We start from the raw sequence: 27,995 nt of genomic DNA on the forward strand, positions 1-27,995 counted from the left end.
TCTGGCCCACTGACTGGAGTGACAAAAAGCAGCTGCCAGAGCAAAGTGCCAGAAAGGGTCAAAACATTTTATTCTCTTAATTTTTTTCTTTTTTAATAAAGTTAAACAGTAAAACAAAAATTCACAAGCTGCCCTGTCCGCCCCCGCCTCCCTCCCCTCCCCGCAGTCTTCGGCGCTGGCTCCCTTTCCTTCACCCCACTCACACTGACACAGGGTATCCAACTGAGAAAACGAAACTGCTCTAAGGACGTGGAGACAGATGAAGGGAGGAGGTGAATTGTGTCCACATTCGAGGTTAAACTGAGCAAGTCTGCATTTTCTGGATTCTGGGTGGTGTCCTTTCATTAGCCAAACTGAAAAAAGAAATTCCCTGGACCAGAAGCTGCAGGGAAAAGAAGAGTTTGTCAGCTGGCTCTGAGTTTCCTAGGGAAGATCACTCTGCCCTGGTTATGAAGGGCCGCTTCAACCGCAAATGGAAAGCTGTCTGAGGGTATCACAGGTTGGGCCCCGGGATGCAGGAGGAAGCCCATGAGCAGGTGGTATGCGTGTTGTTCTAACACCTTCACCCTCACAGGGAAGCTCTGGTTAGACACCTCCCCGACCCCAAGCAGGTGTGGCTTTCATGTTCCCTAGGCCGGGTGTGTGCAGAACCTCCCCGCTCCTGCCGCCCATCCTCAGCAGTACCCAAGGGGGTAGATGTCCTGCTAGAAGAGAATTCTGCCACCTCCACTGATGGGCCTCTCTGACTTTCAGAGTGCTGCCTAACTGGGGAGCCCCTGTGTTGGTTTGTGGCCTGGGAACTCAGGCACGCCCACCTTCAAAGCTGAAGCCCCCAGGACCGCCAAAGAATGCCTTGAAGATATTGTTTGCATCAAAATCTGTGGAGCAAAATAAGAAGCAGAGAAAGCACAAAAAGGTGAAAAAATCAGAAGTGTTTGAAGAGGAACTTAACAGAGAATGGGTCTCCAAAGCTTTCCCAGATAACAATCACTTCCCTCCTTTCCCCAGAGTCATGGACGAGAGGCAAGCCCACTACTTGATCCCACTTTGTTCTGTTCTGCTTCCAAATGTGTCCCAAAGAAAAGCTTTCCTTGCCTCAACCCCCTTTGCTGCGCCTTCTCCACAATGGGAAATGCCATCTGCACCTATACACTGTCTCCCTATAATGCTGGGGCTGCTCCTCAAAGGACCAGAACCTATCCTTTAAGTGCTACCAAGGCTGCATCTAAGAATGAGACATGACTGAATGCATGCATGTGGCGCCATATTCTGTCTACATCATATGCCAGAAAAAAAGCTACCAGGTGGCAATCATGGTATTGGGACTGGCATACATTAGATCTTTCCCAATTTATACTCAACAAAACCTAAGGGGGAAGCTCAAGTAACCTGCCCAAATCACCTGGTCAGTGAAAGCAACAACACTGAACACTGCTGTCCCAAGCTGCTCCCAGCGCGGTGCTCTTCTCATCAGGCCATGGTGGGCCTCAGGTACCCAGTCTGCCTAAGCTGCACAGGATTTATCTCCAGCGGCCAATCCCACAGGCACGTAGTATTTAAAAGTGAATTCTTTGCCTGTGTATCTGCTCATCTTCCTGGCTCCCCCAGCTCAGTGAACGGCCCCATCGAGTCAGCTGTGCCCAAGCCACTCTCGACTTAGTCCTCTGCCTCTCCTGACACGTTCAGCAGCCAACTCCTGCTGATGCCATCTCCCGACCGTGCCCTCAATCCTCTCCGAGTGATCTTGTTTTCCCTCCTCCTCTTCACCTTTTCTAAACCAGCTCTCCTCACTGCCATCACAAATATAACTCCAGAGCTGAAATCAGGTCCACGGCTCCCCTTCTTAAACCCTTCAACAGCTTTTGACTGCTTACAGCTCTTCTCAACTGCTGGGCAGAGCAATGTTTATTATTGTTAAAATTAGGTTTGTAAAATACACCCACCCACCCTGAACTGGTGAGGTCAGGGTTATCTATATAGCATCATTAACCTTAAGTTCCGAAAGATTTTCTCAGTGGAAGAGAAAGGGCTGGCATTAGAGGCAATGGTCTGAGAACTGTGCACAGCTCAGGGCTTCTTTTATCTCCAACTGAGCTCACAGTGAGCAATGATGCTCTCAGCTGCGCTTCACTTCATTCTAAGTCTTCTGGGGAAACTGAAGTCTGTGAGGGCTTATGGGAATGTGCCAGACACGTAAGTATCAGTCATCATACACTTTGCAGTGGGAGAAAAAAAAACTTACAGCCAAAAGGAAAAACCCAATGTTTCCTGTAGCCTCTAAGGCCTGCTGAGGTCTGACCCAGCTACTGTGTGGCTATGCCCCAAGCACCCTCCTAGCCAAGCCCTGGTCACTCCCCTACAGTGCTGTGCTTTTCTGCATATCTAAGCTTTCCCTTGCTAGTGCTGACCTCCTCGGCACTCACTATGTACCCCTGGCACCTGCTACACTTGACTGCCCTCATTGGGCTCCATGTCTATCAGACCAGGGGTCAGATTTGGCCCGTGGACCAGGGTTTGCAAACATCTGGACTATGGGTTTGACCAAGCTTTGTTATTTTCCATACCCATCACATACCTCACACATTATAGCTACTCATCAGAGTGCACTTAACAAATTGCTGGGCATCACTGGCTGATGACATAAGACACCCCCACCCCCACCCTACTCTTCCACCTGCAGAATGTCTTCAGGAAAAATGCTAACGTTTCACAGGTGTCAGGTTCAACCCAGGCCGCCCCAACCAACTCCCAACTTACCACCCATATTCATGCCCTCTTCATCAAGGTCTTGTCCACTGTCATAGCGAGTCTTTTTCTTGGGATCAGAGAGAATGGTAAAAGCTTCTCCGACTTCCTTGAACTTTTTCTCCTCCTCCTTCTGAACTTCGGCACTGGCTCCACTGTGCCGATCTAAAGGGAGGAATAAAGAAAGAACTCAGAGTCTCAAGAAAACAGAGTTCAAGGGAAAGACTACATTACGTCTCACTTTAGAATCCAGTACTTCCCACATTTGGAGGATACGGAACCGAGCACCACCTAATTCCAGCTGAGGAGCCTCTCTAAGGCTTTGGTGCTGGACTGACCATGGCAGCAGCTGGTCCGACCTGCTCCTCCCACTGAGCCCCGCTCCCCACCCGCTCTACCTGGATGGTGCATCAAGGCCCGCTTCCGGTAGGCTTTCTTGATCTCGTCCTCAGAGGCATTCTTGTCTACACCAAGAATCTTGTAGTAATCTTTCCTCTTACTCTTCTTCAGTTCTAACTGTGCATTTTTAAGGAGCTGTTTGTGTTCTGGAGGAAGACATTTAGCATCAATGGATAAATCTGTTTTTGGCTTCCTTTACCAAGTCCCAGCCCAGATGCCCTGGAGTCAGAAGCCCTGTTAACCATACGAGGGGCTTTTACGATGTTTTCTTGTGGAGATTAAAAAATCTGTTCATACTTAGGTTCTTTACATTGGCCTCATCACACAGAAAATGAAAAGTGGCAGGGAGAACTGGGGACCAGAAAACAGGTGCCTTGTCCCACATTTGGGATCTCTGCTCACTTCTTCCAGTGAGCTCCAGGTTCACCCTTGAATCAAACTACTCCCGTGTCCAGTTTTAGGACCTACAAGTCAGACCACACAGTTCCCTAAGGAACATGTGCTCAAAATTCTTTACCTTTTGTTTTCTCCGTCTGATATACTTTTTCATAGTCCCGTACTGCTTCTTCATACTGTTCTGTGTCCAAGTAACTGAGAAGGAAATACAAGGCAATACAGCGACATAAATAGCAATGGCCTTTGGTATCACTTTAAGGAAAGAGGCATGGCTCAAGCAAGAGACACAAACTTTTGCTTGAGATGCTTCATGAAATAGGAGTTCTTAAGCTAGCCACAAGAAAAATTTGCTACCAATTCCTCAAGAAAAAGAGAGAGGTCTCATGCCACTTGCACCCAACCAGCAAAGTGATACACTGCTCTGAGCAGAAAGCAACCAAGGGGAGAAGGTTCCTTCTGATTTCACTCACAGCCACCGAGAGGCATCTGGATCACCTTAGGAGAGACAATGTGAAGGCACCTACTTGACACTTGGGACTGAAACAAGGGAGAAAAATTATCAAGTGAGATCGATGGATATGGAAGAGTTCTGAAACCAAAAGTGCCATAAACATGCGGGGCCAGCTCCAATCCAGAGGAGATGTGGGATTAGTCAGCTACGAGAAGGATCAAGTTCAAGGTGGTGGTTGCCGGCAAATGCTTCCATTAAGACTAGTCAGTCCGAGATATAGGTTAGTGAGACAGAAAAGGAGACTGTGAACACAGGCTTGATTCTCTTTCAGTGGCACAGAGGAAGGAAGGACCCTGACCCAAGATGGGAGGAAACCAGCTTGGCAGGCTGACCGCCAGATCTTATAAATGTCTCTTCCACAGAAATAAAGTGGCATTTTCCTGATGATATCCCTCGCTCCGAGACTGGCCTACTGATTAAACAGACTCTTATAGGAATTCCAGAAACAGTCACCATCAGCTGGAGAGTGACCATGCAGTGCAGCTTGCCACTGCACGGACAGGTTCAATTTCTTAGACCGCTGCCACACAAGCTCATCTTTGCAAACATCACATAGCACCCCCAGGCCTAGAGGCCAGGGCAGAGGGAGCATTACTGATGGGGCTGGCGAGAGACAAGCCCAACATTGTTAGGCATCTCCAATTTCCTGGCCACAGCTTGATTTATGACTTTTTAAAAATGGTGCAAAACCAATGCCCCACAGATGCAGGGCACAAATGCTACTAAGAATGCAGAGAACCCATTTTCAGGATTAAGTATAATAATATAAACTGAAGTAACACAAAATTAGTAACAACTCTGGGTAAAGACTAATGTGACAAAAAAGCTAACCTGATGGACTTTCCACACCCTTACACAACGTACTGAATAAACTTATATTACAGTTTTACGTCACACTTTTTTTTTTTAATTCAAGGACATCCTAACATTAAAGAAAACAATTTTTAAAAGAAAAAGAAAAGTAGAGTTTTAGGGAAAATGGAAAGCTCCATTCAGCCCATGACTGAGCTGTAGCAAAGGTCCGGACTCTCCCCACCAGTGGGGTGAGCTGACGCAGACCCCGGCAACACTCAGGCTCCTGGGAAGGCTTCAGCCTGAGCTAATCTCCAGTACTTCTCGTCAGTCCCAGCTGCTCCAGAGGACTGTTGCCAAGTTCTCATCCAACTGTGCCCAACAGTGCAAGCTGTGCTCTGTGGCAGGATCTCACAGCAGACCTACGCAGAGGACAATTCTGTTTCTACCACAAAGATAAGGAGCTATCTGACCAAAGCGATTTCTGATTTGTTTATGGCACACATATGAAAAACATAATCTTTCATCCCGTTAGCCTCCTAACAAATTCAGAATTTTCTGTTCTCTTCCCATTCCCTGTTCAAACACTTCAGTGTTCCACTGAGTTGGTAGTCTTATGTATCCGTAGTCACCCCCTCCCTACTAGACATCTAGGTGAGAGTCTGCTTTTTTTAACAGTAACACTGCCGTAAACATGGATATAGCACTTTTCTGTTAAAATAAGTCTTTAGCTGGTCAAAGGGTACACTAACACTTCTGTATTCCAAAGTTTCCATGTGTGTCTGCAAGTGGTATGAAAACATGAGATGACTGATAGTTAGTCTCATAGAATCTGTAATATAATTCTGTGTGTGCTTGACAGATTTAGTCATCTACTTTAGAAATTCACTTAAAAAAAAAAGCACTACACAGAAGGGCAGTTTTCCTATTTTTCACAAATGTGGATAATCTGGGGCACACTAAATGGGAAGCAGCCCCTGCGCTCACCGCTGGGGAGACTGGGGAGCCAGAGGAACTGTGCGCTTGCTCGCCAGGTAGCAACAGCAGCACTGTCCTTTTGGCTAGGACACTCCACAAGGAACATGATGGCTGTGCGAGGACTGGGACATAACAAACAGGTCTTCCTCTAGGAACTTTAAAAGACGGAGCATTCTTCTCTGTCCGGGAAATAATCTGAAGTAAGACGGATTCAGGGACGCGGTCTCTCTCAGCCCTTGCTCATGTTCATGTCCGGAGAAGAGAGAGTCTAGTGGCTTCAAAAATAAGATGAACAAGTATACTGCAGAGTAACCTGACTCTGAAGGCAAATCTGAGTGCCAGATCCAGGCAGGCACATCCTGGCTTATAAATAACCTAGTCAGACAAGGATATTTCAAACGGGACTTCCCTATACTGCAGGGACGCGGAGCCAGATTAAATCCCTTCCTATGGAAGCACTGTCTTCCCTAATCCAGAACATACAGGATAGGCACAACTCTCAACTACCACAAGAGACACCTAATTCCTCCTCTTCCAAGCACCATACATTCATTCAACAAAGCATTAACGGAGTGAGCACCTACTGTGTGCTAAGCACTGTGTCAAGTTAGAGCAAAAGTGTATATCAAAAAATAAAATCTCCAAAGGAAACGGATTTTAAACTTTAACAAAAGGAATTTGGGTCAGGCATCAGAGGAAACTTACTGACCGTGAGGGGCGTAAGACACAGGCATGGGAGACTGAGGGAGCTTGAGCAATCTCCTCCGCTGGAGGTCTATAAAGATAGCTCTAGGGCTGGAACAATCCCACCTAGAGGCAGGGGGAAGGACCAAATGACCTCACAACATCCCCGGGTCTGCTTCATCATCCACAATGCAATTCCCCTGGCAGGCCAGCGGCAATGCCCTCTTCCCCCCACCCACCAGAGGCACTTACCACTGAGCTCTTCTCAAGTAGGCTTTTATATAAGTGTCGTCGAGCTTCACTGCATTTGTGCAGTCTTCTATTGCATCATCTAGTTTCCTAAGCTTCAGGAGAGAGAGAGCAGTCATACTTCACATCTTTGGTGATTGAGGGAACCCAGAAGCTATGGCCACGGCTTCAAAATTCTAAGAGGACCCAATAGTAATGCTGGTCCACTGTCACATTCATTCTTAGAAAGCTAGTCCCTCAGAGGGCTAAGGACACCAAATTCAAAATTGGGTTCTTTTCTAAGTGATGGAAGCCAGGCACATTTATCTGCAAGCAAAAACCACATCTACTGTTCCAGGTTAGTGCCCAACCAGACATGGCAAGAGGAAGGGTGGTTCCTGCCTCCTATTCTTCCAGAGGCCAACTGCAGGAATAAGAATGACTGTAATTTTTTAAACCACTAGGACTCTGCAAGAGTAAGGAGCCTATTCTCATTTCCTGATGGTTGTGTGGGTTGGCACTTAGGGTATTTTCCAACGAGCAGGGCGACCATCGGTGATACTGGAGAAAAAACTAAGCCTGCCTCATAATCTCACGTCCTCCGAATCCCTCCTAAAAAAGAATCACTTGGTTAGGAAAAAAGAAGCAATACTTGCTTTAAAAACTGTCTCAACACCTTTAGTCATTCTCTTTTTTTTCCCTAGCCATTTTTTTACTGGAAGAAAGAATCTTGAAGAACAGGTGGGAATATCCTTTTAAACTGTCCAAGTGTCCCTAAATTCCACAGAAAAAATAAAAGCTTGCCTCTCAGAAGGAAGTTCCTCACAAGCTGAAATATTAACCTTTCTCTTCTCATCTGGTTTACCCTCACTGGGCAAAGTTCCCAAGACCTTTTTGTTGGCCCTTAAAAACATAGGTCCCAAGTCACAGACCAAGTGCTTACCTTGGAATTAACCGTACCCCGATTACAGTAGAGTTTAGCATTTGTTTTTATATTGTTGGGGTCTATCCCCAGGGCTTCTGTGTACAGTTCATATGCTAGCTTGTAATTTCCTTCTTTAAATGCTTTATTCCCATCTTCTTTCTTTGCTTTAAGTGCTTTGGCATTCTACAGAGAAAAGCAAGGGGAGTTTCAGTTCACATCCAAAAACCCTCAGACCACTGCACAGAGTTCAGAGTCTATTTTCTGTTTTTTAGATCCCAGGATGGCCCCCTACCCTGCCCAACCCCACCACCTGGGCTATTTGTTGCTCATTGGTCCTTGCTACAGAGTGGACAGGAGAAACTGAGATTTACAAAACAATTCCAATGAGACCTGTGTTACCCAGAGTTCACCTCTCTCTACTCCCCAGGATAAGCATTATTACTTTTTCTTCACTGAAGGAAAAAAAAGAAAAACCACTGAGATATTAAAAGGATCTGACTCTAAATGACCGTATTTACCTTCAGGCAAATACAAAGTTGTCCTGAAATAAATTCGAATGAAAGAACCAAGCATCCTGGCAAGGTGGGAAGAAGTGCTATCACATTCCATGAGACGGGCGGAAACCTTTTGTCCCATCTTAAAGGAAGCTTTCTTTCCTGCCCAGATCTGGTGCCTAGAACTTACTCTGCAAGCAATGCAGGCCTTCTCATGGTCAGGAGCCATCCTGAGAGCCTGTACAAAAAACTGAACCGCCTTCTCAATACAATCTTCATAATAAAGGCAGAGACCTCGTACATACAGAGCATCAGCATTGGTGGAATCCATTCGTAAAATGTCACTGCAACAGCCAGAAAGGGGCACATTCAGCCATGGTCTGGATTTCCCTCATAGTTACTATCATTTGGCCATTTTTTTTCCCTTGACCATGTGTCTAATATGGAAAGCATCCAAAGGTAGATTCCCAAGAACTCCTCCCAAATTACCTGTATCCCCCACTTATATACTGTGTCTCACAATCTTTATTAGAACAGGGTTGGCAGATACAGCCCACAGGACCAAATCCCACTTGCTGCTGGATTTTGTAAATAACGTTTCCTTGAAATCCAGCAATACCATTCGCTTATCTATTATCTACAGCTGCTTTTACACTGTGGTGACAGAGTTGAATTGTTAACAGAGACCACACAGTCTGCAAAGCCTAAAATATTTACTAACTGCTCCTTTACAGTTTGCAAACCCCTTGAGTAGAAACAAAATAACACTTAACATCTGTTCTTTCACATACAGGTCAAGTACCTACTGAACTTTGTAAAACCCTTAGGTTTTCAGACCTGGTCTAACCTTTGGCTTTAAGTCCCAGGAAGGTCTGATCACCCTATCTATAGGACCATATGTAACTCCTGATGTACAGAGCTGCTGGACAGCATTTGTTCAGTGCTATCTGGCATTTCACTGCAGAACTGGCTTGACTTCATACCTGGCCACAGATTGTGCTTCTGGGTAACGACCCAGCATTGCTAAACATTCTGCTTTAAGGATTTTGAAGCGATGGCAGGCAGGGGCATATTCTAGGGCACGGTCCATGCAAAAAACAACCTATGGGGAAGAAGAAAGCAAATGAGGTTCTTCATCCTGAACTCCAGAAATGTCTTCACTTTAGTCTGGTCACAGGTAACAGAGAGATTCAAGGGAAAGTAATGCCAGAGGTTTAAGAACATTCCTAAATTACCAGATTAAACCACTGAAATGAGAGCAGCTGATCCAGATGATGACAACAACAGCAAACAATTACTGAATATACACTAACTCATTTAATGCTCGCAACAATTTTAGCAAGAAAGTTTTATTACTACCCGTATTTTTATTTTTTCTGGCTTTATTATTTTTTAAATTAATTTATCTGACTGGGTCAGGTCTTCATTGCGGCACACAGGCTCTTTGCTATGGCACACAACTGTCTCTAGCTGTGGCGCCCAGGTTTAGTTGCCCCGCAGCATGTAGGGTCTTAGTTCTCTGACCAGGGATCGAAATTGTGTCCCTTGCATTGGGAGGTGGATTCTTAACCACTAGACCACCAAGGAAGTCCCTATTACCCTTCCTGACTGATGAAAAAACTAGAGAGATTAAAGTAACTTATTCAAGGTCACCAAAGCTAGTAAGCGATAAGAACAGAATTTGATCTTAGACACAAAGATCCAGAGCCTATAACCCTAATCACCATGCTAAGGTGCCTCCACAGGGAATCTGATCGATAGTGACTGTGATCAAAACTCTCATTCTTGGACTTCCCTGGTGGTCCAGTGGTTAAGAATCCACCTGCCAATGCAGAGGACCGGGGTTAGATCCCTGGCCTGGGAAGAATCCACATGCAGCAGGGGAACCAAGCCCATGCACTGCAACTACTGAATTCCCACACTCTCTAGGGCCCATGCTCTGCAACAGGAGAAGCCACCACAATGAGAAGACCACACACCATAAATAGACAACAGCCCCCACTCACTGCAACTAGAGAAAGCTCTCGGGTAGTAACAAAGACCCAGCGAAGCCCAAAATAAAAAAAATAAAAACTCATTCTTCTAGTAGAAATACTATTATTTGCTACTTTGCATAATTCATGTTTAGCCTAGTAAGAAAGACAAGGAACAGCAGAAAAGAACCTGATAGAGTCACTGTTCCCTATACTACTGACACCACCCACAGGTCCCTCCTTCCTGTGGCGTGAGCCTCACATCTCACTGACTGCCCTGGTGGCCACTCTTCCACTTTAGAACAGAACATCCAATATATTAGTTCATCTTCAGTGGTCCTAGACTATACTTAGCACGTCACTATACTAACCAAAATGTAAATTACACAATCACACACAGCTGGGATTTTTTCCAGTCTTTCAGCTTCATAAAGATTCTCCATATAGTCCCATCATTTTTCTCAGTTTGTTCTCTGAGCTTTCACTTTTTGTTTATCTGCTATTCCTGGGAGATCATTCTTAAATCATATTCTCCTAGGAATAACTGATCCAACAGAAATCTGGAGTTCAGGGACACCTATTCCTTCTAAGAATCTGGTCACTGGGATCAAGAAGTGATGAAGTTTGAAAACTTAGAAATAAATTCCATCAACAGGAGACTAGTTAGGTAATGTAGACATTCATAGAACAATATGTGGATCTAACGTAGAATGAAGAAGTTCTCCATACTAATATGGAAAGACTTCCAAGGCCTATTAAGTAAAAAAATTTAAAAAAGGGCAAGGTATAGAACTTTGCATAGCATTATTACCTTTCATTCAAAAGAGAGAAAAAAAAAAGAAAATGAAGAATCTGTATTTGTATTTGTTGGGAATTCCCTGGTGATCCAGTGGTTAGGACTTGGCGCTTTCTCTTCCAGGGGCCGGGTTCACTCCCTGGTTGGGGAACTAAGATCCTGCAAGCCACACAGCACGGCCAAAATCTGTATTTGTTTATTTATGTAGACCAAAACTGTAGCAGAAAATAGAACAAGAACAGTGCTTACCCCGGGGGTGAGAAATAGACAGATGGAAGACAAGTTTGGGGAAACACTTATCACTGTTTATACTTCCCAGCTTCTGAACCAAGAATAGCATTTATTCAAATATTTAAATTTAAAAGTAAGGGAGAGTAAGTAAACACCATGAGCTGTTGCACCTGGAAGACTTTTCTGCAGTGTCAACAGTGGGGACACCTCTCCTTGAATGGCACAGGTTATACCCTGGAAATTCTAAGGACCACAGGAAAATGCAGGCATTGAGTAGGGGAGTCATGGCGCTAATTTTCCCCTCCTTAAACAGAAAAAGAATTGGGAGAGAGCAGTCAGTCAAATGTAAGCAGTCACACCCTGCTGCCTTTGCTAGGTTCTGTACTGAGATGGTTCGGCTCCTGGTGGGGAGTGTCAGTTGGAGCCTCAGGGTTTCACTTCCCACCCCCACCTCCCCAGGACTATGGACAGCTGCAGGCAAAGAAGATCTTTGTTTCTTACAAGTTCATCTGTTTCCCCTGCCAGGATCATAATTCTTCATTTGTGACATCACCATGAACTACAGTGAGGGGGGGCTGGGATGTCACAAACAGAGGATTCTGTCACAAACTGGGGATTCTGGCTCCAGGATGGGCAAGAAAGAAAAGAAACCCAAAAGACCGCCTTTCGAGACAAAGCTTTTGCTTATATAAACCTCAGAAAACGTGACAGGAGGCAGAACTCCTTTCCAAACACATACACACACACACACAAAGTATGAATCACACTACAAAGACACTGTGGTTACTAAAACCAATGGACAGAAGAGGGATGCTAATAAGTTAATACTGGGACTCTATAAGCTAATCAGATATTACCAAATAAAAAGATCATCACAGTCTGTGACTTAAGAATGATTCTTAACTGTATCCTTTCATCAGCATTTGAGGACCTGCTACAGAAAATGTGAATTGACAACTCCAGCTCTTGGATAACACAAACTTCTTTTAAGTGATCCGGAAAACTGCCCCTTATCAGTGACTTTTAACCCTTTTCAGGGCCACTTACCTCCCTTTGAAACTAGTGAAAGCTGCTTCCAAGTTCCCTTGCTCAAGACCTAGAAAGATACCTGCAACTCGGACACCTTTCCCATGTTTCACACAGGTCAATCTCTTTGCCAAGTACATTTTTCATGAACTGTCATATAGCTCCATAAAGGACAGTGGTGTGCTTTCGTGGAAACGCTTAACATCAAAAGGGTAGTGACGACAGGCTATAAACACTATTCAAAAACATAAAAGGGGTCTCTACTTTTTATTTATAGCTGCGTTCACTTCACAGGTATTAAAGCTAGCTCTCATTATTCTAATAAAAATATGTAATCCAAACTTAATATTTAATTCCAACTGGCTTTTCCTTTACTAACACACTTTTAGGCTACTATCTCCCATCAGAAATAGGGATGAACTCAAGTAACAGACTTGTACTGCTTTTTATTACAAAGTGAAATAAAATTAAAAAAAGAAACACTTCAACAAAAAAAGTTTTTCTAACTCTGTTGATGTGGAGCAACAGGAGCTCTCATTGCTTGCTGGTGGGAATGCAGAAGGATACAGGCCACTTTTGAAGACAGTTTGATAGGTTCTTGCAAAATGTAACAACTTTTTACTACAGGATCTAGTAATTGCACTTCTTGGTATTAACCCAAAGGAGGTGAAACTTAAAGCCACACAAAAACCTGCACACAGATGTCTGCTGCTGCTGCTGCTGCTAAGTCGCTTCAGTCGTGTCCGACTCTGTGCGACCCCATAGTCGGCAGCCCACCAGGCTCCCCCGTCCCTGGGATTCTCCAGGCAAGAACACTGGAGTAGGTTGCCATTTCCTTCTCCAAGGCATGAAAGTGAAAAGTGGAAGTGAAGTCGCTCATGTCTAGAGCAGCTTTATTCATAACTGCCCAAAACACGTTTTAACAAATATATCTCTGGAATTCCCCTCTGGGGAATGTGGATAACATGGAGGCTATGCAAGTGTGGGGCAGGAGGGCTATGGGACATCTCTGTACTTTCCTCTCAATTTAGCTGTGAACGTAACACGTTCTTAAGAAAATTAAGTCTTTTTTTTAAAAAAAAGAGGGAATGAAATGGTCAATGCCAAATTAAAGGGAAATTTTACTGTTTTAGATCTTCTGTACCATACTACTGCTCTAATTACCACACACACACACACACACACACACACACACAGAACTTTGTGAGAGAAGTGTAGATGAGATTTCTACATAGTTGTAGTTTACCTTCCGAAAATCCCGCTTCTCAAAATCCGTTTCTGCTATTTTCTCATATTCTATGACTGCATTCGCATTCTTGAACTATACCAGAAAAATCATATAAGAGAGTTTTAATGAAGCTGTAGATTCCACAACCACAAAACCCAATAGGGCCTTGATGAATTTAAAGAAAATCAGAATCAGACTTTTCACAACTCATATTGGTGAAGATGTAGCCAAGACTTCTTAACAGAAAGGTTAAGGCCCAACCTTCACCCTCAGTTTGAACTTAAAAGTCAGAAATATAAGAACCATGACAAGATGTAAAATAAGAGGCACTGTCAGGGGTTTAGTGAGATTCTCACTAAAACATATACAACAGTAAACAAGGTACATAAGAAAATGGAATTAAAACATGTTTTAGCCGCTAACAATTTAATTTGAATTCATACAAATTTTTTAACCTCACTCAAATCAGTTCCTTGATGCATCTGACATGCCCCACTCCCGTCAACTCGGAAACTCTCTAGATTTCATATATTTTCCAAAGCTGTAAATCATATTCAAAACCCCTTTTACAGATAAGGAAGCTGAAGCTCAGAGAGACTATGAGACTTGTGCACAGTCACCCAGGTGTGGTTGATGGCAGAAGTGAGACAGGATCTCGGTTCTGATTTTCAAGTCACTATTCCTCCCAAATACACCACCGTGTTTCCTCTGATACAGACAGGGTCAAGCCCATACCTCCTGCTGGGCCTGAGCATTTTTGTGATCCAGTTCTAGGGCTCTCTGGAAACTACGACACGCCGCCATGGCATTCCCTAGAGATAGGTGGCATTTGCCTTCTCGTAGATGTCCCTAGGAGAAACACAAATGGGGAAGAAAAGGAACATGACTGGCCAAGCAGAGGGACAGCAATAGCAGGAACACCCACACAAAACCAACAATGGATGAAAAGAGCCAGAGCAACAGTTATCAGCCAGGGGCGATTCTGCCTTCCACGGCACATTCAGATATGTTGTTGCTTGTCACAACTGGGAAAGCAGGGAATCTGCTGAAAATATCCTACAATGCATAGGACATTTTCCCACAATAAAGAATTATCTGGCCCAAAATGTTAATAATGTCAAATCTGAGAAACCCTGGGCTACAGGAACTCAAGTATAAAGCAACTCAGTACCCCTGAAACAGCCCTATTACATACCCGGACGAAACTGTCATCCAACCTCACTGACTGCTGTGCATCCCCGAGAGCTTCCCGGAACTTTCCAAGCATCATCAAGGTGGCGGCTCGATTCCCGTAATAGCTAGCATTTTTAGGACACATATCTACAGGAAAGGCAGAAGAATGTGAAACAAAGTTTAGTGTGGGTCACTGCTTCAAAAAATCAGGGGCGCCGATACCCTCAGAACTATATCAAGACAATCAAACTATAAGAGGAATGTTGGCACGCTCTCTTTAAAGGCCATGGTCAAATTTTTGACTACTTGTGCAATGGACAGTAGCAATGGTGAAATCAATTTACAAATAAAAGTTATTTAGAAATAATTTATATTTAGCTTTAAAGTGTACTGATTATCTTTTAGGAGTGAGGGGTTAGCACATTTATCTTAATGATTTGTATTGTATGTAATAAGATACAAGAATGAATTTGCATTTGTTGAGTTGGAGGTGCAGATGGAGCAAGTTAGGTGAGAAAAATGATGATACGAAATTAAAATACTGCAAACTGCACATGTAACTAAGACGCATTAATATCTACAAAAGTCTCTTTCAATTCTGGTTTCCTCAGCATGAAATAGATCACCAGTCCAAGCTCAATGCATGAAACAGGGCAGTCAAAGCCGGTGCACTGGGACAACCCAGAGGGATGGGATGGGGAGGGAGGTGGGAGCGGGGTTTGGGATGGGGGACACATGTACACCCATGGTTGATTCATGTCAACATATGCAAAAACCACCACAACACTGTAAAGTAATTAGCCTCCAATTAAAATAAATTAATTAATTACAAAATCTACAAAGGTCATTTTCTAAGACAGTAAACGAATTGGCAATGGCTGAGAGGATTAAGGTGGATATCCTTCTGCCACATTATCTAGAATTTCTGGAACTGCCTTTAATTTACCAAATGAAGAACCACCTGCTTGAGCCAGAAAAAGTTATTCTTTCAGGTCATTAAACCCAAAATACAGTTAACAGTTATCAACCCACTAAGCAGAAAGATTACTTCTTACAGAGGAGCTATTTATAACAGCATTTGGCAAATTATTTTCCAGCATATTCCTTCTCACCTATGGCTTTTGTATAATAGTTATAAGCTTCATTGTAATCTTTCTTGGCATAGTAGGCATTTCCTTGTTCCTTGAAAGACTCTGCTTCTCTGAAAAGGAAAGAGAAAGAGAATCATGTTACTATACCCACGGAATGACCTCTATAATCTCATGGGAGCAATCTTTTGGTCTAGTGTCCCTGGCACATTGAGCTCAAAGTTAATGTGATACTTGAAGGAATTTATAGATTTGTTCAACGGGCTGATGGACCAAAAGGAGGTGCTAATGAAAGAATCTGAGTTTTTCAGATGCTATATTTTTTTGTCACTTAGATACATTCAAACTAAATCAAGAAAACTCTCATGCTGCCTGACCTTCCTTCTCACCATCCCTACCTTTAATCATTCCCTTAGGACAGACACCAATTTATAGACACTCTCTCACAGAGACGAAATTTTTATATTTCCTTTCCACTGTGTCCTTTCCTCTGCCTCTTTAGCAAACTGGCAAAATCAGTTATAGGTAATTCCTTTCAGGGGTAACTGATTTCTCAATGTGAAATGAGTCGTATCCTTGGAATTTTGATGATTTATTCTTTCGAAAACTGGGCTCATGCATTGGTCACCGGAAGGACAAACAGAGCAAAAGCAGGTGACAAAGATGTTAAAAGCATAGTGTATTGGTGTTTAAGATGGAGGACAGAGCTGAGTGACAGGAGACACCAAGAACTTGGGTGACGGAGACATACAAAATATCAGCTGCCAGAGTCATACTCTAAGAAGGACCCCCCTATTGGAAGTCTCTCTGTCTGTCACATCTATGTGGATGCTTACTGCTCCCTTGACCATCCCTCTGATGCTGCTGCTGAGTCACATCAGTCGTGTCCGACTCTATGTGACCCCATAGACGGCAGCCCACCAGGCTCCTCTGTCCCTGGGATTCTCCAGGCAAGAATACTGGAGTGGGTTGCCATTTCCTTCTCCAGTGCGTAAAAGTGAAAGTGAAGTCGCTCAGTCATGGTGGATTCAGCGACCCCATGGACTGCAGCCTACCAGGCTCCTCCGTCCCTCTAGTACCTTGCATAACCACCCAATGGGTAATATCAAAAATTCTGCCCTACTCCAAGATCCATTTTTTGAAGCTGTGCCATGAGACAAACTATACTTTCAAAAAGAAACAATGATATATAATGGGGAATTATAATTTTGACCAAAGAACTAAAATCAGATATGACCAACAATGTCTCAAAGAACAAACTTGTAACCTATATCAGAGATACCCAAAATCACTCTAATGAATCACCCTAATGACCAACCTGAATGACAACGATAATTCTTTACCAAAATAATTGCTGTAATATAAGTAAATATCTGGGCATTTCTGTTATAAGGAAGAGTAATGAAATTTCTGTTTTTCTTTTTCTTTCCTTAACACACGCTAAGAGCCCAGTTCAAGGGCTGCCTAAAGTGGAGATGAAAGTACAGTTCTTAACCTTGGTGATGGTACGAGAAGTTTACAGCTTGATTCTATGCACTGTGGCACTGGGGAGATTTGTGATTTACTCATGTATTTTAAACTATAAACTGGTAAAGCCACCTTTTATTGAGGCGATCTCCCTTTCCAGTTTTTTCCATCACTGCCCTGGCAAGTCCCACTAACATGAAAGATCTACTAGCAGAAAGGAGAGGCAAAATGGAGAACTTCCTTGGCAGTCCAGTGGTTAGGCTTTGGCGCTTTCACTGCAGGGGCCCAGGTTCAATCCCTGGTCGGGGAACTAAGGAAAAAAAAAAAAAGAACTCAGAAAAAAGAAAAAAAAAGGAAAATGACCTATAAATGTTGACAGATTTGATTTGTGGTGGATTTGAATAATTTTATTATACCAATTGTCACAATGCCGTAAAGAGGCCATCTGCTATTAAAAGTTCTCAAGGAGGGTCCCCCAAGTGCAAGACTTATAAGACCAAGCACAATCTTTCTACATGGTGAACACCATACTGTAACTGTAAATTAAGCCAGGCACTATAAAAATGATGAAGAGCCTATCCTTTAAGAGCAGACATACCAGGGACTCCCCTGATGGTCCAGTGGCTAGGACTCTGATCTCTCAGTGCTGGGGCCCTGGTTTGATCCCTGGTTGGGAACTATATCCCACATGCCACAACTAAGACCCTGTGTAGCCAAATAAATAAACAAAAATATTTAAAAAAAAAAAGAGCAGACATGCCAAAAGACTGAAGAAAGGACTTCTCCAACACTGTATGTCAGAAGTTGAGTCAAACCACTATGAAGAAATGGGAAGAGAAAATGCAAAAGAAGCATTAGGCCCAAACTGTACCTGAGAAGACCTAGCCTTCTCTTCAGTCAGCCAGTGGCTGCTGCTGCTGCTGCTAAGTCACTTCAGTCGTGTCCAACTCTGTGCGACCCCACAGACGGCAGCCCACCAGGCTCCCCCGTCCCTGGGCTAAGACCTCACAAATTCCTGAGGAAAACTAAAGGCAGCTGGGCACTCAGATACATGCTGTGTCAGTGCAGAAAGCTTGTTAGTCAAAGATGGAACAATTTGGAGAGCTACAGAGAGCTGCCCTTTCTTTCCTGAAAGAGAAGGAGGCCATAAGTTCAGCACTGGCTTTCTATCCAAAATTCAAAAGATGACTTCTGTGGAAAATCAGTAATTATTACTGAGGCCAGGTACTTTCCATACATTATCATATCAGGTGAGTTGCATTATTCCCATGTTTCAAAGGAGGAAATTAAGGCTTAGAGGTTAAAAACTGGCTGGAGGTCAGGGTGTTGACCCACACCTGTCAGATCCCAAAACTGAGCCGTACCCTATCTACTATACTGAGCTCTCTCTAATACTCACCTCTACCTACTGCCCAAGACTTTAAAAGTTAATCTGTAATGCTAAGAACAGTGAATATGAATTTCTTTCAACTAAGACACAAAATAGCCCCAGCGTATAAAATCCAACTCCAGACAGGCAATCTGGATTTAAATGAGCCAAATGATACTCCTAACAATTAGTCAGAGAGAGAGTGGGGCTTCTTTCCCTTTAAGATGTACGACCTAGTGAACTGGACTTTGCCTCCCCCAAGAAATGCATTTCATTTTAGTAAATGGTGAGTAGATTCCATTCTAGAGCAAACAAAGCGAGTAATGTAGAGTCAGCCCACAGCAGAAAGAACAAGAAGAATTGTGTTGTGACAAGTTACCATGTTTTTAACCTCACATTGCACAGCATCAGGCCAGAATTAGCTATTCCCACACAACTGCCTCATGAAAAGGACTTATTTTCATAGAAACATGGTTGATTAACAGCTGCCTAAACAATGGGCACTTAGTGCTTTTAAACTGATTGCTTATTTTTTGTCTCCAGGTCTAACACCCAAAGCAGAGTTCCTCCTTCACTGTGAACCTCCCCACCAAATACACGATGAGCTTTGACCAATGGGCCTGACCCTGAGAGACTAGCCAAAGAAAAGAGTGGATCTTTGGAATCCAGCATGGCAGCAGCAAGAACTGAACAAGGCTGCATCAGGAACAATTCCAGGGTCAAATCCATTCAAGTCCTGCCTGGGAGTCTGAGAAAGGGCTGAAGCTTGTTCAAGTTGCCCTTATAGCCAAGGGACTGGAGGACGAGATGTCAAAGGCACAGGACTGGAAAAGGAGGAGAGCTGGTTAACACTGGAACTGAGGGCAATCTGCCCGTGGCATCTGTCACTCCACTCAACTGCCAGTCAATTAATTTTGAGAACCAAGTGAGGTTACATGTACCTAACTAAAACACATCAGTACTTATTAAAAAATGAAGAATAAGGATTAATTGGGTTCACCTGGATTGGCTTAAAAAAGGAACAGATTCAAAGGGGACTGACTACGTTAAACTAGAAATTATTTTTATTGCTGCAAAATAAAATTCAGACTAAACCCTGAAATAAAATACATCAAAATACAGACTTGGTCACAGCTGACCTGAAGTCACTATTAACATCTACACTATATTTCTAGTGCATTTCCAAATTTTCAAAACATTTCCAATGAGGACCCAATATTGTGTGTCTTCCAACAGAGGAAGAGCTCGTGAGGCACCCAAGGGGCTGCACATGTCTCCTCAATCTTGGAGTCTTAAGTTTTCCCCACTGGATCCTGTTACCAGCAAGGTTTTTGGGTTAAAACTAATTTATCCAGCTCTACACCCAATCCCTAGATCAACTCCAGGCAGAATTAGTGTCACTTCTCTGATTCACTAAGAGATGCTGGGAATGAGTACCTCCATCAGACCAGTCCTTTCACTTTAATAGTCGGCAACAAACTCCTGTGAAAACAGCTACTGAAAGGTTTTCCAAAAAACTCTGCTCTCTTTGGATGTACAATGGGAAGGTGTCCCACAGCAGGAGCAGTGCCAAAGGGCCAGGCTGCCTTCCCTCCACAGACAAAGGAGAAGACACTCCACTCTTGTTCTGCTTTGCTACTTTAAAATATATTTCTTTACTTTTCCGAAATAACTTCATCAATCAGAAAGCTGCAGCATGAAAACCTGCTCTTCTAACACTACAGGTGCACTAAAAATCTGTACATTCTCTGATCATGTGATTCCATTCTCTAATTTAGCACTCATTCACCACAGATGCTAATTACAACAACAAACCCTGCCAAGGGAATCATTTGGTATCACACAGGTCTTAGCAGGGCTCAACATCATGTGATCAAATCAGACAACTTGGGCTTATGATCACCAGCCAACTTTGCACATTTACAACTCAGCTAAATTAAAAACACATTAAAACACCAAAGCTGAAATGTAATGTGTCCCAAGTTAGATGCCCTATAAAAACTTCCATTTTCTCTCTAAATACTTCCACGTTGAACACTTAAACAATACCTTTGCCTTAGGCCAACTAGTCTACCATGTAGAAATGAAAGAAGTATTTAGAAACTTTACTCAGCCCTCACTTAAGGCAGGATTCACTGGCAAGTAGTTGTTTTTGTTTTTTAAATGTCTCAACATTACTGGGTTCTCTCTGGAATTACTTCACAGGTATACTTGTAATATACCGTTTTTAGATATATTTTACCCCAGTGCATGAAAAATAAAGACGTCACTATTCTACATTTGCAACTGAGGAAATACTAATTGATTAGATTTCTGAATGATCAAAGTGAGGGGGTGGTGGGTGAACCACTGTGCTCTTATTTCAAGTATTAGGCTAGAATGCTGCTGCTAAGTCACTTCAGTCGTGTCCGACTCTGTGCGACCCCATGGACGGCAGCCCACTAGGCTCCGCCATCCCTGGGATTCTCCAGGCAAGAACACTGGAGTGGGTTGCCATTTCCTTCTCCAACGTGTGAAAGTGAAAAGTGAAAGTGAAGTTGCTCAGTCTTGTCCGACTAGTAGCGACCCCATGGACTGTAGCCCACCAGGCTCCTCTGTCCATGGGATTTTCTAGGCAAGAGTACTGGAGTGGCTTGCCATTGCCTTCTCCGAGGCTAGAATAGATTTTTCATTAAGTTCAGCTCTTCCAATAGCCATTAATAACAGTTTAAATCAAAACAGATGTAGCAGCTTGGATGAGGTCTTTTTTTTTTTTTTTTTGCGTTTTCCCAATGTATTCTGCTACTTCAGAAGTGGAAGAAAAATCTAGCTTTGCTAAAATTACAACTCGGGACAAAATGATTTCTTGTTAGAGCAAAGGAGTGTTAGGGGCCTCTGACCTGGAGACTATTTTACTGGCAGGAGTAACTTTATAGAAAAAGATATCTTTCCTTTCTTTACCCTCAGGCTTTTAATAATACTTTATACTGTCAACGAGTCAAATCTCCTTTATGCATTTGTACTATATTTAGTACTTCCAAAATGTCTCCCTTACTCTGTGATTGTTTCACCCATTTCTTTTATTCAATCAAATTTACTAGTTGCCCGTTGATCTAGAAATGCCCTCCATCCTTCAGAATTTACAGGATCTTGGCCTGTTTCAGAGTAGAAATTCCTTTTTCCTTCCCACAGTATGAGACCTCTTGTCCCCAAAGGCATGTCACAGGGGCTGTGTCATGTGTACTCTCTCTGACCTTCATGGAGAGTAAAGTAAAAGGAGCCCAGAAGCGTTTCACTCCAACTTACCAAATGCATATTATTCGATTTCTATTTAGTCCTCTAACATAACAATTTTAAGTTTCGCATGAATAGGTGGAAATTACTTGACCTGGAACAATATCATGGACAGAGGAGCCTGGCAGGCTACAGTCCAAGGGGTCACAAAGAGTTGGATGTGACTTAGCAACTAAACAACAGTGCGATTCCACAGAGAACAGTGTTTGCGAAATGCAAAGTGCTGCATAATGATTGCAAACAAAGGTCTCAAAAAGGTCCAGAGAAAACAGAACGTGGTCTCTATCCAGCTGCTACATGCTGGTAAGGGTCAGCTTCTTTTCCCCCCAATATTCTGTAGAATAGAAAGCTTCTGCTTTCACTTAAAAGCCCAGTTAAAACATCTGCCCTCCCCCAGAAAAGAGAAGGAGATGGAGATGAAGAAAATATACCAGTTCGAATTGTCCTGTGTCTGGACACTCGCGGGAGTCTGAACATGGGCAGAGCCAGAAGAGACCAAGAACTGCCAAGGGCAGACAGAGACACAGACTACGCAAGGCAACAGTGCTCTCTACTGCTCAAGCAGGGAAGGACACCAGCCAGTGCCCTGGAGCAGGCTGGGTGGTCTTCTCTTACTCAGTGGGGAAAAAGCAGAAGCAAGGAATCAGTCAGGCTGGACAGAAAGTCCATCACTGAAGGCAGAAGGATATGCTCAAAGAAACTGTGAACTCAACTTTGTTAAATACTTATGCTAGTTCCTTAAACAGGATGTCACAATCTGTGGCATCTACTTAACCTCCATTCACCCCTAGGAACATAAGGCTGCTTCTTTCTGAGAAGTAAGCTTGGTAGAAGCCACTCTGAGGACACCAGCCACTGGCTTTTCAGCATTAGCCAGAGACTTGTTTTCAAAATACCTCCCTGAATCCATCAATTTCTATCCCTTGGCTTCCCATTCTGTGACATCTCCCACTAGCCTCATCGGGACACTATCATGCATCAGAAATCAAGAACTGGGGAATTCCCTGGATAGGACTCCACACTTTCACTACAGAGGGCCCGGGTCTGAGCCCCAATCAGGGAACTAGGATCCCTGCGATCCTAGCTACGCGATGTGGCCAAAAAGTCTAGAACTGAGGACCTACAATTAAGAAAAAGGCTGCTTTCCAAGTTGTTTTATGTGTGTATGTGTGAGGGGGGTGGGGGGACTGGAGATGGGAACCACAGTCAGGCATCTAAACTGCCAACTGTTATTTTGCTTCCCAAGTTTTCTTGGTTCTTGAGTTCATCAGGTGGTTGATGGTCTCAGAGCAAACTACCCGAGGAAGAATTCTCAGGACAGCAACACCAATAAGACAAGGTCCGGCTTGTCTCAGACACCCTCCCCAGAAGCCTAATATCAGAATGAGAAGAGACAGTTAACACTTTGCCTATCGGACCATCTGGCCTCCCCACACAGTCATATGCCAATAGAATATTAGGTCTCAGAATCAGACTTTGATAATCAAATATTCCTGCTCATATTACCATTCTCAAAAGTCTCAATCACTTATACCCCTGCCATGGTGGGCTAAAACACAGAAACTGCTGTTTGGATCTTGCATGGGGAAGGAAAAAAACTGTCAATCCAATAAAATGAACAGACCACTGGAATAACTTGCATGCCGAATCCTGTTCTTACTGCTGAAATTAAGACAGTTTAAAAGAATACCTGGAACGACCTCTAAGTAACTTCCACATCACTCAGCACAGGAGAAAGGGGATCAAACATTAGTGAAGTAAGGGAGAAATGGGCTCTCAGAGGGACTTTGCATCAGACCACAAGGCACCTAGACAGCCACCGACCATTGTTCTCCAATCTCTTAAAGGCCTAGAGAAAGAAAGCAAAGGCAAGTGCCTAGTAGGCAGATTTTAAAAACTTTAAAATTACTAGCATCAATAACTAAACCGATTCCTGATTGGTTGGAATGTACAATAAGCCTGGGCGTTAAGCCAATCAGAGTTCTGGTCGTTGGGAATGAACTAGACAGTAGAGCAACTGCCACTCACTTGGGCCAACATTTTATTAAAATTGCTCAATTTACCTGGCTTAAAGTTAATATGTGGATCTGAATTAAAGCAGCAGAGAACAGAGACATCCTTCCTCCAAACTCTACCTTTGCTCCTGCTATGACTGATGAACAATTTTGCCACTTGTTAGTATCAGGGTTCAATCAATTATTTGCTGCTATTCAGGATTCTGTATTCCTAGGCTTAGCCCTTCCTTAACCATGACTTATTTGTCCCGTGTCCCATTTCTTCACGGGACACACATGAGTATAACACACATACTTAGAGTATACCAAAATGAAAATGAATGCTGAGAGCAGAGTTTCTCTCTGATTGGGGCTCAAGGTCAAAGACAATTCCCATTCACTTTGCATGCTTTGTCTAGCTGCCTGCCCTGGAACTTCAAGAGAAAGTTGAGGGGGACAAAAACGTAAGAATTTGAAACAAAGTCGGGAAGAAGGGGGAGAGGCATCTCAGCAAGCTCCACAGTTAAGGCCACAAACTCCAAAACACCCCAAGGAGCTGCACTGAATAGCAACTCCTGGATATGGATCCAGGGTTCAGTGCTTCCCACCACCAATATGCAGAGAAAAATAAAAGGCGAAATTCCAAGAGTTTAGTTTACAATACCGAGGTACTAAGAAAGGGACTCATAATGATTGTTCTTGCTTTTCTCCATCAGGAAAACAGATACTGAGATGGTCAGTCCAAGGAATCAGGTTAGGATGCCTTGCTCCCTGGTGGCCCAAGTGGTGAAGAATCCGCCTGCCAACGTAGGATCACTGGGTCGGGAAGATCCCCTGAAGGAGGAAATGGCAACCCACTCCAGTATTCTTGCCTGTAACATCTCATGGACAGAGGAGCCTGGTGGGTTACAGCCCATGGAGTTGCAAAGAGTCCGACACATCTGAGCACGCACGTATGCCCTGCTCCTCAGTCAATGGCTCTTGTAAGGTCTTCCAGACTTCACTGCCCAGTCATATCCCCAAGGAATAGGCTGAGACACAAGTGCTTCTTCTCTTGATAAGCAACTTGAAATCCTTCAATTTTACCATAATAAAGACTACCTACAGTGACTAAACTGCTCCCCAATCCAGGAAATGTGAGGTGAGAGCCTTCACTCAAGATAGGCAAAACAATCAGCAACTTCTCAGGAAAATGAGAAGACCTTAAATTAGCTGAAATAAACCTCAGAAATTGAGTCCTCTGGGTTTCCCAAGCAGCTTTGTCTGTTCTGGTGGGCAAAGAGAAACAATAATCCTCATATTCAGAAGCCCGATCTATTTTGGACTGCCAAATAACACACCTTTTATTCTAGCCTCTCAGGTATGAGGGAAAAAAGAATTTTGTACAGAGGGACGGGCAAAAAAATTGAAGTCCATTTCCTTCTCTCTAGAGACTCTAAAGCTAAGGAAATAAAACATGCAGCCATTTAAAATACTACAACCATGAGGTCGAATATCTTGAAAGCTCCTCACTCTGCCCCCTATGGGACTATGACAATTCAGAAGCAGGCTGCCCTTGGGCCACAATACAAGGAAGAACTTCTTGCTGGACTTTACAAAAATAACCCAAGAAACCCATCAACGCTCCTATCCCCAAGTAAACTGGGACTACGACTGTAACAAGAGACAACACAAACTTGGTCAAATAACTAACCAAATCAGGTAGTAAAGGGCATTTGTAAGAGACATACCTATCCCTGCCCCCTGCTGTGGCTACACAGGAGGACTCCAGGATACGTGAAAAATGTGAAACCATCTTCCTCCAAAACCTCTAAGTCACCACTCCATTTTCAGCACTGGAAATCTACACATAAACAAGGCTTTTTCTTACTAACAGTGTCCAATATTTACCCTCCTAAGGATGTCTTCCTGGAGAAGAAAATGGCAAACCACTCCAGTACTCTTGCCTGGAAAATCCCATGGACAGAGGAGCCTGGTAGGCTACAGTCCATGGGGTCGCAAAGAGTTGGACAGGACTGAGCAATTTCACTTTCATTTCAAGGAAGTCTTACAAGACAGAAAGTGAAACTGTGATATTTTTGCTTATTTCACTGTATTTTCCTTTTGACTTTTTTGATGTGATACATAATAAAGATTTATATTTTATTATGTTTTAAAAAGATCTATATGTTTAACATACGAGTCTATTTCATAAGGGTGCTTTTGTTTTCTTTCTTAGCGGTAGCTAAAACAACCATGTATTTTACACTCAATGAAATCTTGAACTCCATGAAATAAGACAGTTAACATGTTAACACCTTTCCTTATTCTGTTAACTGCTTGCAAATATCACGTTTTTGTGTGTATGATATGGGGTTCCCAGGTGGGGCAGTGGTAAAGAATCTGCCTGCCAAGGCAGGAGATGCAGGTTCGATTCCTGGGTCGGGAAGATGGCCTAAAGGAGGAAATGGCAACCCACTCCAGTATTCTTGCTTGGAAAATTCCATGGACAGAGGAGCCTGGTGGGCTATAGTCCATGGGATAAGGCTGAGCAGGCAGGTGATATCACGTGGTCACATTACAGCATCACCTGTTTTACCTTTTCTTATGACACAATATCCTCTAAGGCTGAAATTTTTTTTTTTTTTTTAAGGAAAAAGATTTGCTTTACATAGGGGCTTTGACATGAAACTCAAATTAGGGGCAGTGCCTACATCAGAAATTTATACTGAATTCATTTTAAATTACATATAGCCCATCCGAGGGACCTACTAACCTGAAAACTACATTTTGTCACGGTTCTCAGCTCCCAACAAGTCAGGAACTTGAGACAACTGGCTGCAGTAACTACCCTTACGTTAGTTAACTATTCATTCTGCCTCCTTTGAGTTCTTATGTTTCAAATCTGGATAGTTAAAAAGAAAAAAAAAAATCTCGGAATCCTGATGCAGATCTCATGAAGTAAGCACCACCTCAAACCACCCACACTGAAGCCAGAATGGCCTTGGTATAAAGATACGAAATACGTGGGAAAGAGACCGTGGAACTGTAGTCAATTAACTCGCGGTTGATAAAGACAGGGCTCCAAATTTCCAGAAGCTTTTTGTTAATTCTGCTCCATATTTAGGACAAGTATGACTACCCACAACTGTGTTCCAGCCCCACTTCCAATAACCTGCCTTAGCTGTAGCCAAAATCCAGAGTGTTCTCGAAAACCACTCACTCAGCAGCTCCCTTGGCTGGTCCGGACTGGCAATCTCGAGCCACTGCGGCTGCCCAGCAGCGCCAACAGCCCTAGCAGCTGCCCTCCTCCTTGCTGCTTAACTTAAGAAGCAGCCCTGGGAAGAATGAGGATCTTCGGAAGGGTGGAGGGAGAGGGTTTGACGTGTACAGCATGAGACAAAACCCCTCACCCTTCTTTCTCTATCACCTTCCACTTCTGGGGTAACCGAAGGGCCACCTGGTCTATCATGGAGACACACACATTCACCTCGGGCCCAAATAGTGCTCGCTGGGGTACGATTACGGAGGAAAGGGGATGAGGACAGCAAAAGCTCTGGAGATGCAAAGGGCTGATACACAACAAGGTACAAAAACTAACAAGAGAAGGAGGGGGTCGGGGGCGGTGTAAGGCATCATTACTGCCGTGCCGCCTCCTCCACCCCGCAAAAGACCTCCAAGATCCCCTCAGAGACCTGGCCTCTACAACGAGAACGACCTTCCTCTCTGCTTGGGGTACAAGGCCATACCTCAGCTCCTTAGCAAGGCGGAAGCTGGAGAGGAGGGCAGACCTCCAAGAGCGCCCCTTCAGGGGGTCCATCCGGACTCAATCTCAGATTGGGGGGGTGGATTTCTCGGAGGGCGGGGCATCGCCTCTATAGGGGTTGCACCACAGCAAGGACGGGGTTCCCGGAGCCATGGAGCTGAAGATCGCCCCTTCCCCTACCCTGCCACCCGGTTACCTCTTCGCCTCCTCGTCGTCTAGCAGCTCTGGCTCGGTCGCCGCCATTACCACATCGCACTCCGCGGCAGCCGCCATCTTACCGCCGGGACCAGAGAGCCGGGTGGGAGGTCGGCGGTGAAGAGCACTTCCGGCCGGAGCATCGAGCAGCTCACCGGCGCTGCGCCCAGAGGGGCTCCCTTGGGCCCGTCTACCAGCGAGAGGCTCCGCTTCGGGCCAGAGCGGCCTCCCGCCCCCGGAGGTCCAGGGTGGTCTCCGCGCCGGGGCGGGGGCCCAAGGACGGTT

The 27,995-nt window shown here is 44.0% G+C and overlaps 1 protein-coding gene across 2 annotated transcripts; it reads right to left on the reverse strand.

Moving 5' to 3' along the window:
• Window positions 1–46: 46 nt before the first annotated feature.
• On the reverse strand, window positions 47–27,993 carry DNAJC7 (DnaJ heat shock protein family (Hsp40) member C7). 2 transcript variants are annotated; one of them, XM_055407865.2, is made up of 14 exons: window positions 27,712–27,993; window positions 15,692–15,780; window positions 14,602–14,726; window positions 14,142–14,255; window positions 13,425–13,499; window positions 9,136–9,254; window positions 8,343–8,496; window positions 7,677–7,841; window positions 6,758–6,849; window positions 3,662–3,735; window positions 3,144–3,290; window positions 2,758–2,910; window positions 816–878; window positions 47–382 (listed from the first exon to the last, which is right to left on the reverse strand). In XM_055407865.2, exons 1-14 carry the CDS (start codon window positions 27,786–27,788, stop codon window positions 345–347), a joined length of 1,485 nt encoding a protein of 494 aa, XP_055263840.2. In that variant the 5' UTR covers window positions 27,789–27,993; the 3' UTR covers window positions 47–344. The 2 variants fall into 2 exon arrangements, with proteins under 2 accessions (XP_055263840.2, XP_088685236.1); XM_088829110.1 differs by lacking the exon at window positions 27,712–27,993 and adding an exon at window positions 17,267–17,394.
• Between the last annotated feature and the right edge of the window lie 2 nt (window positions 27,994–27,995).

This window comes from Moschus berezovskii, chromosome 20 (assembly GCF_049115385.1).
Source record: "Moschus berezovskii isolate FMDL1 chromosome 20, NW_MosBer_1.0, whole genome shotgun sequence".
NCBI lineage: Eukaryota > Metazoa > Chordata > Mammalia > Artiodactyla > Moschidae > Moschus > Moschus berezovskii.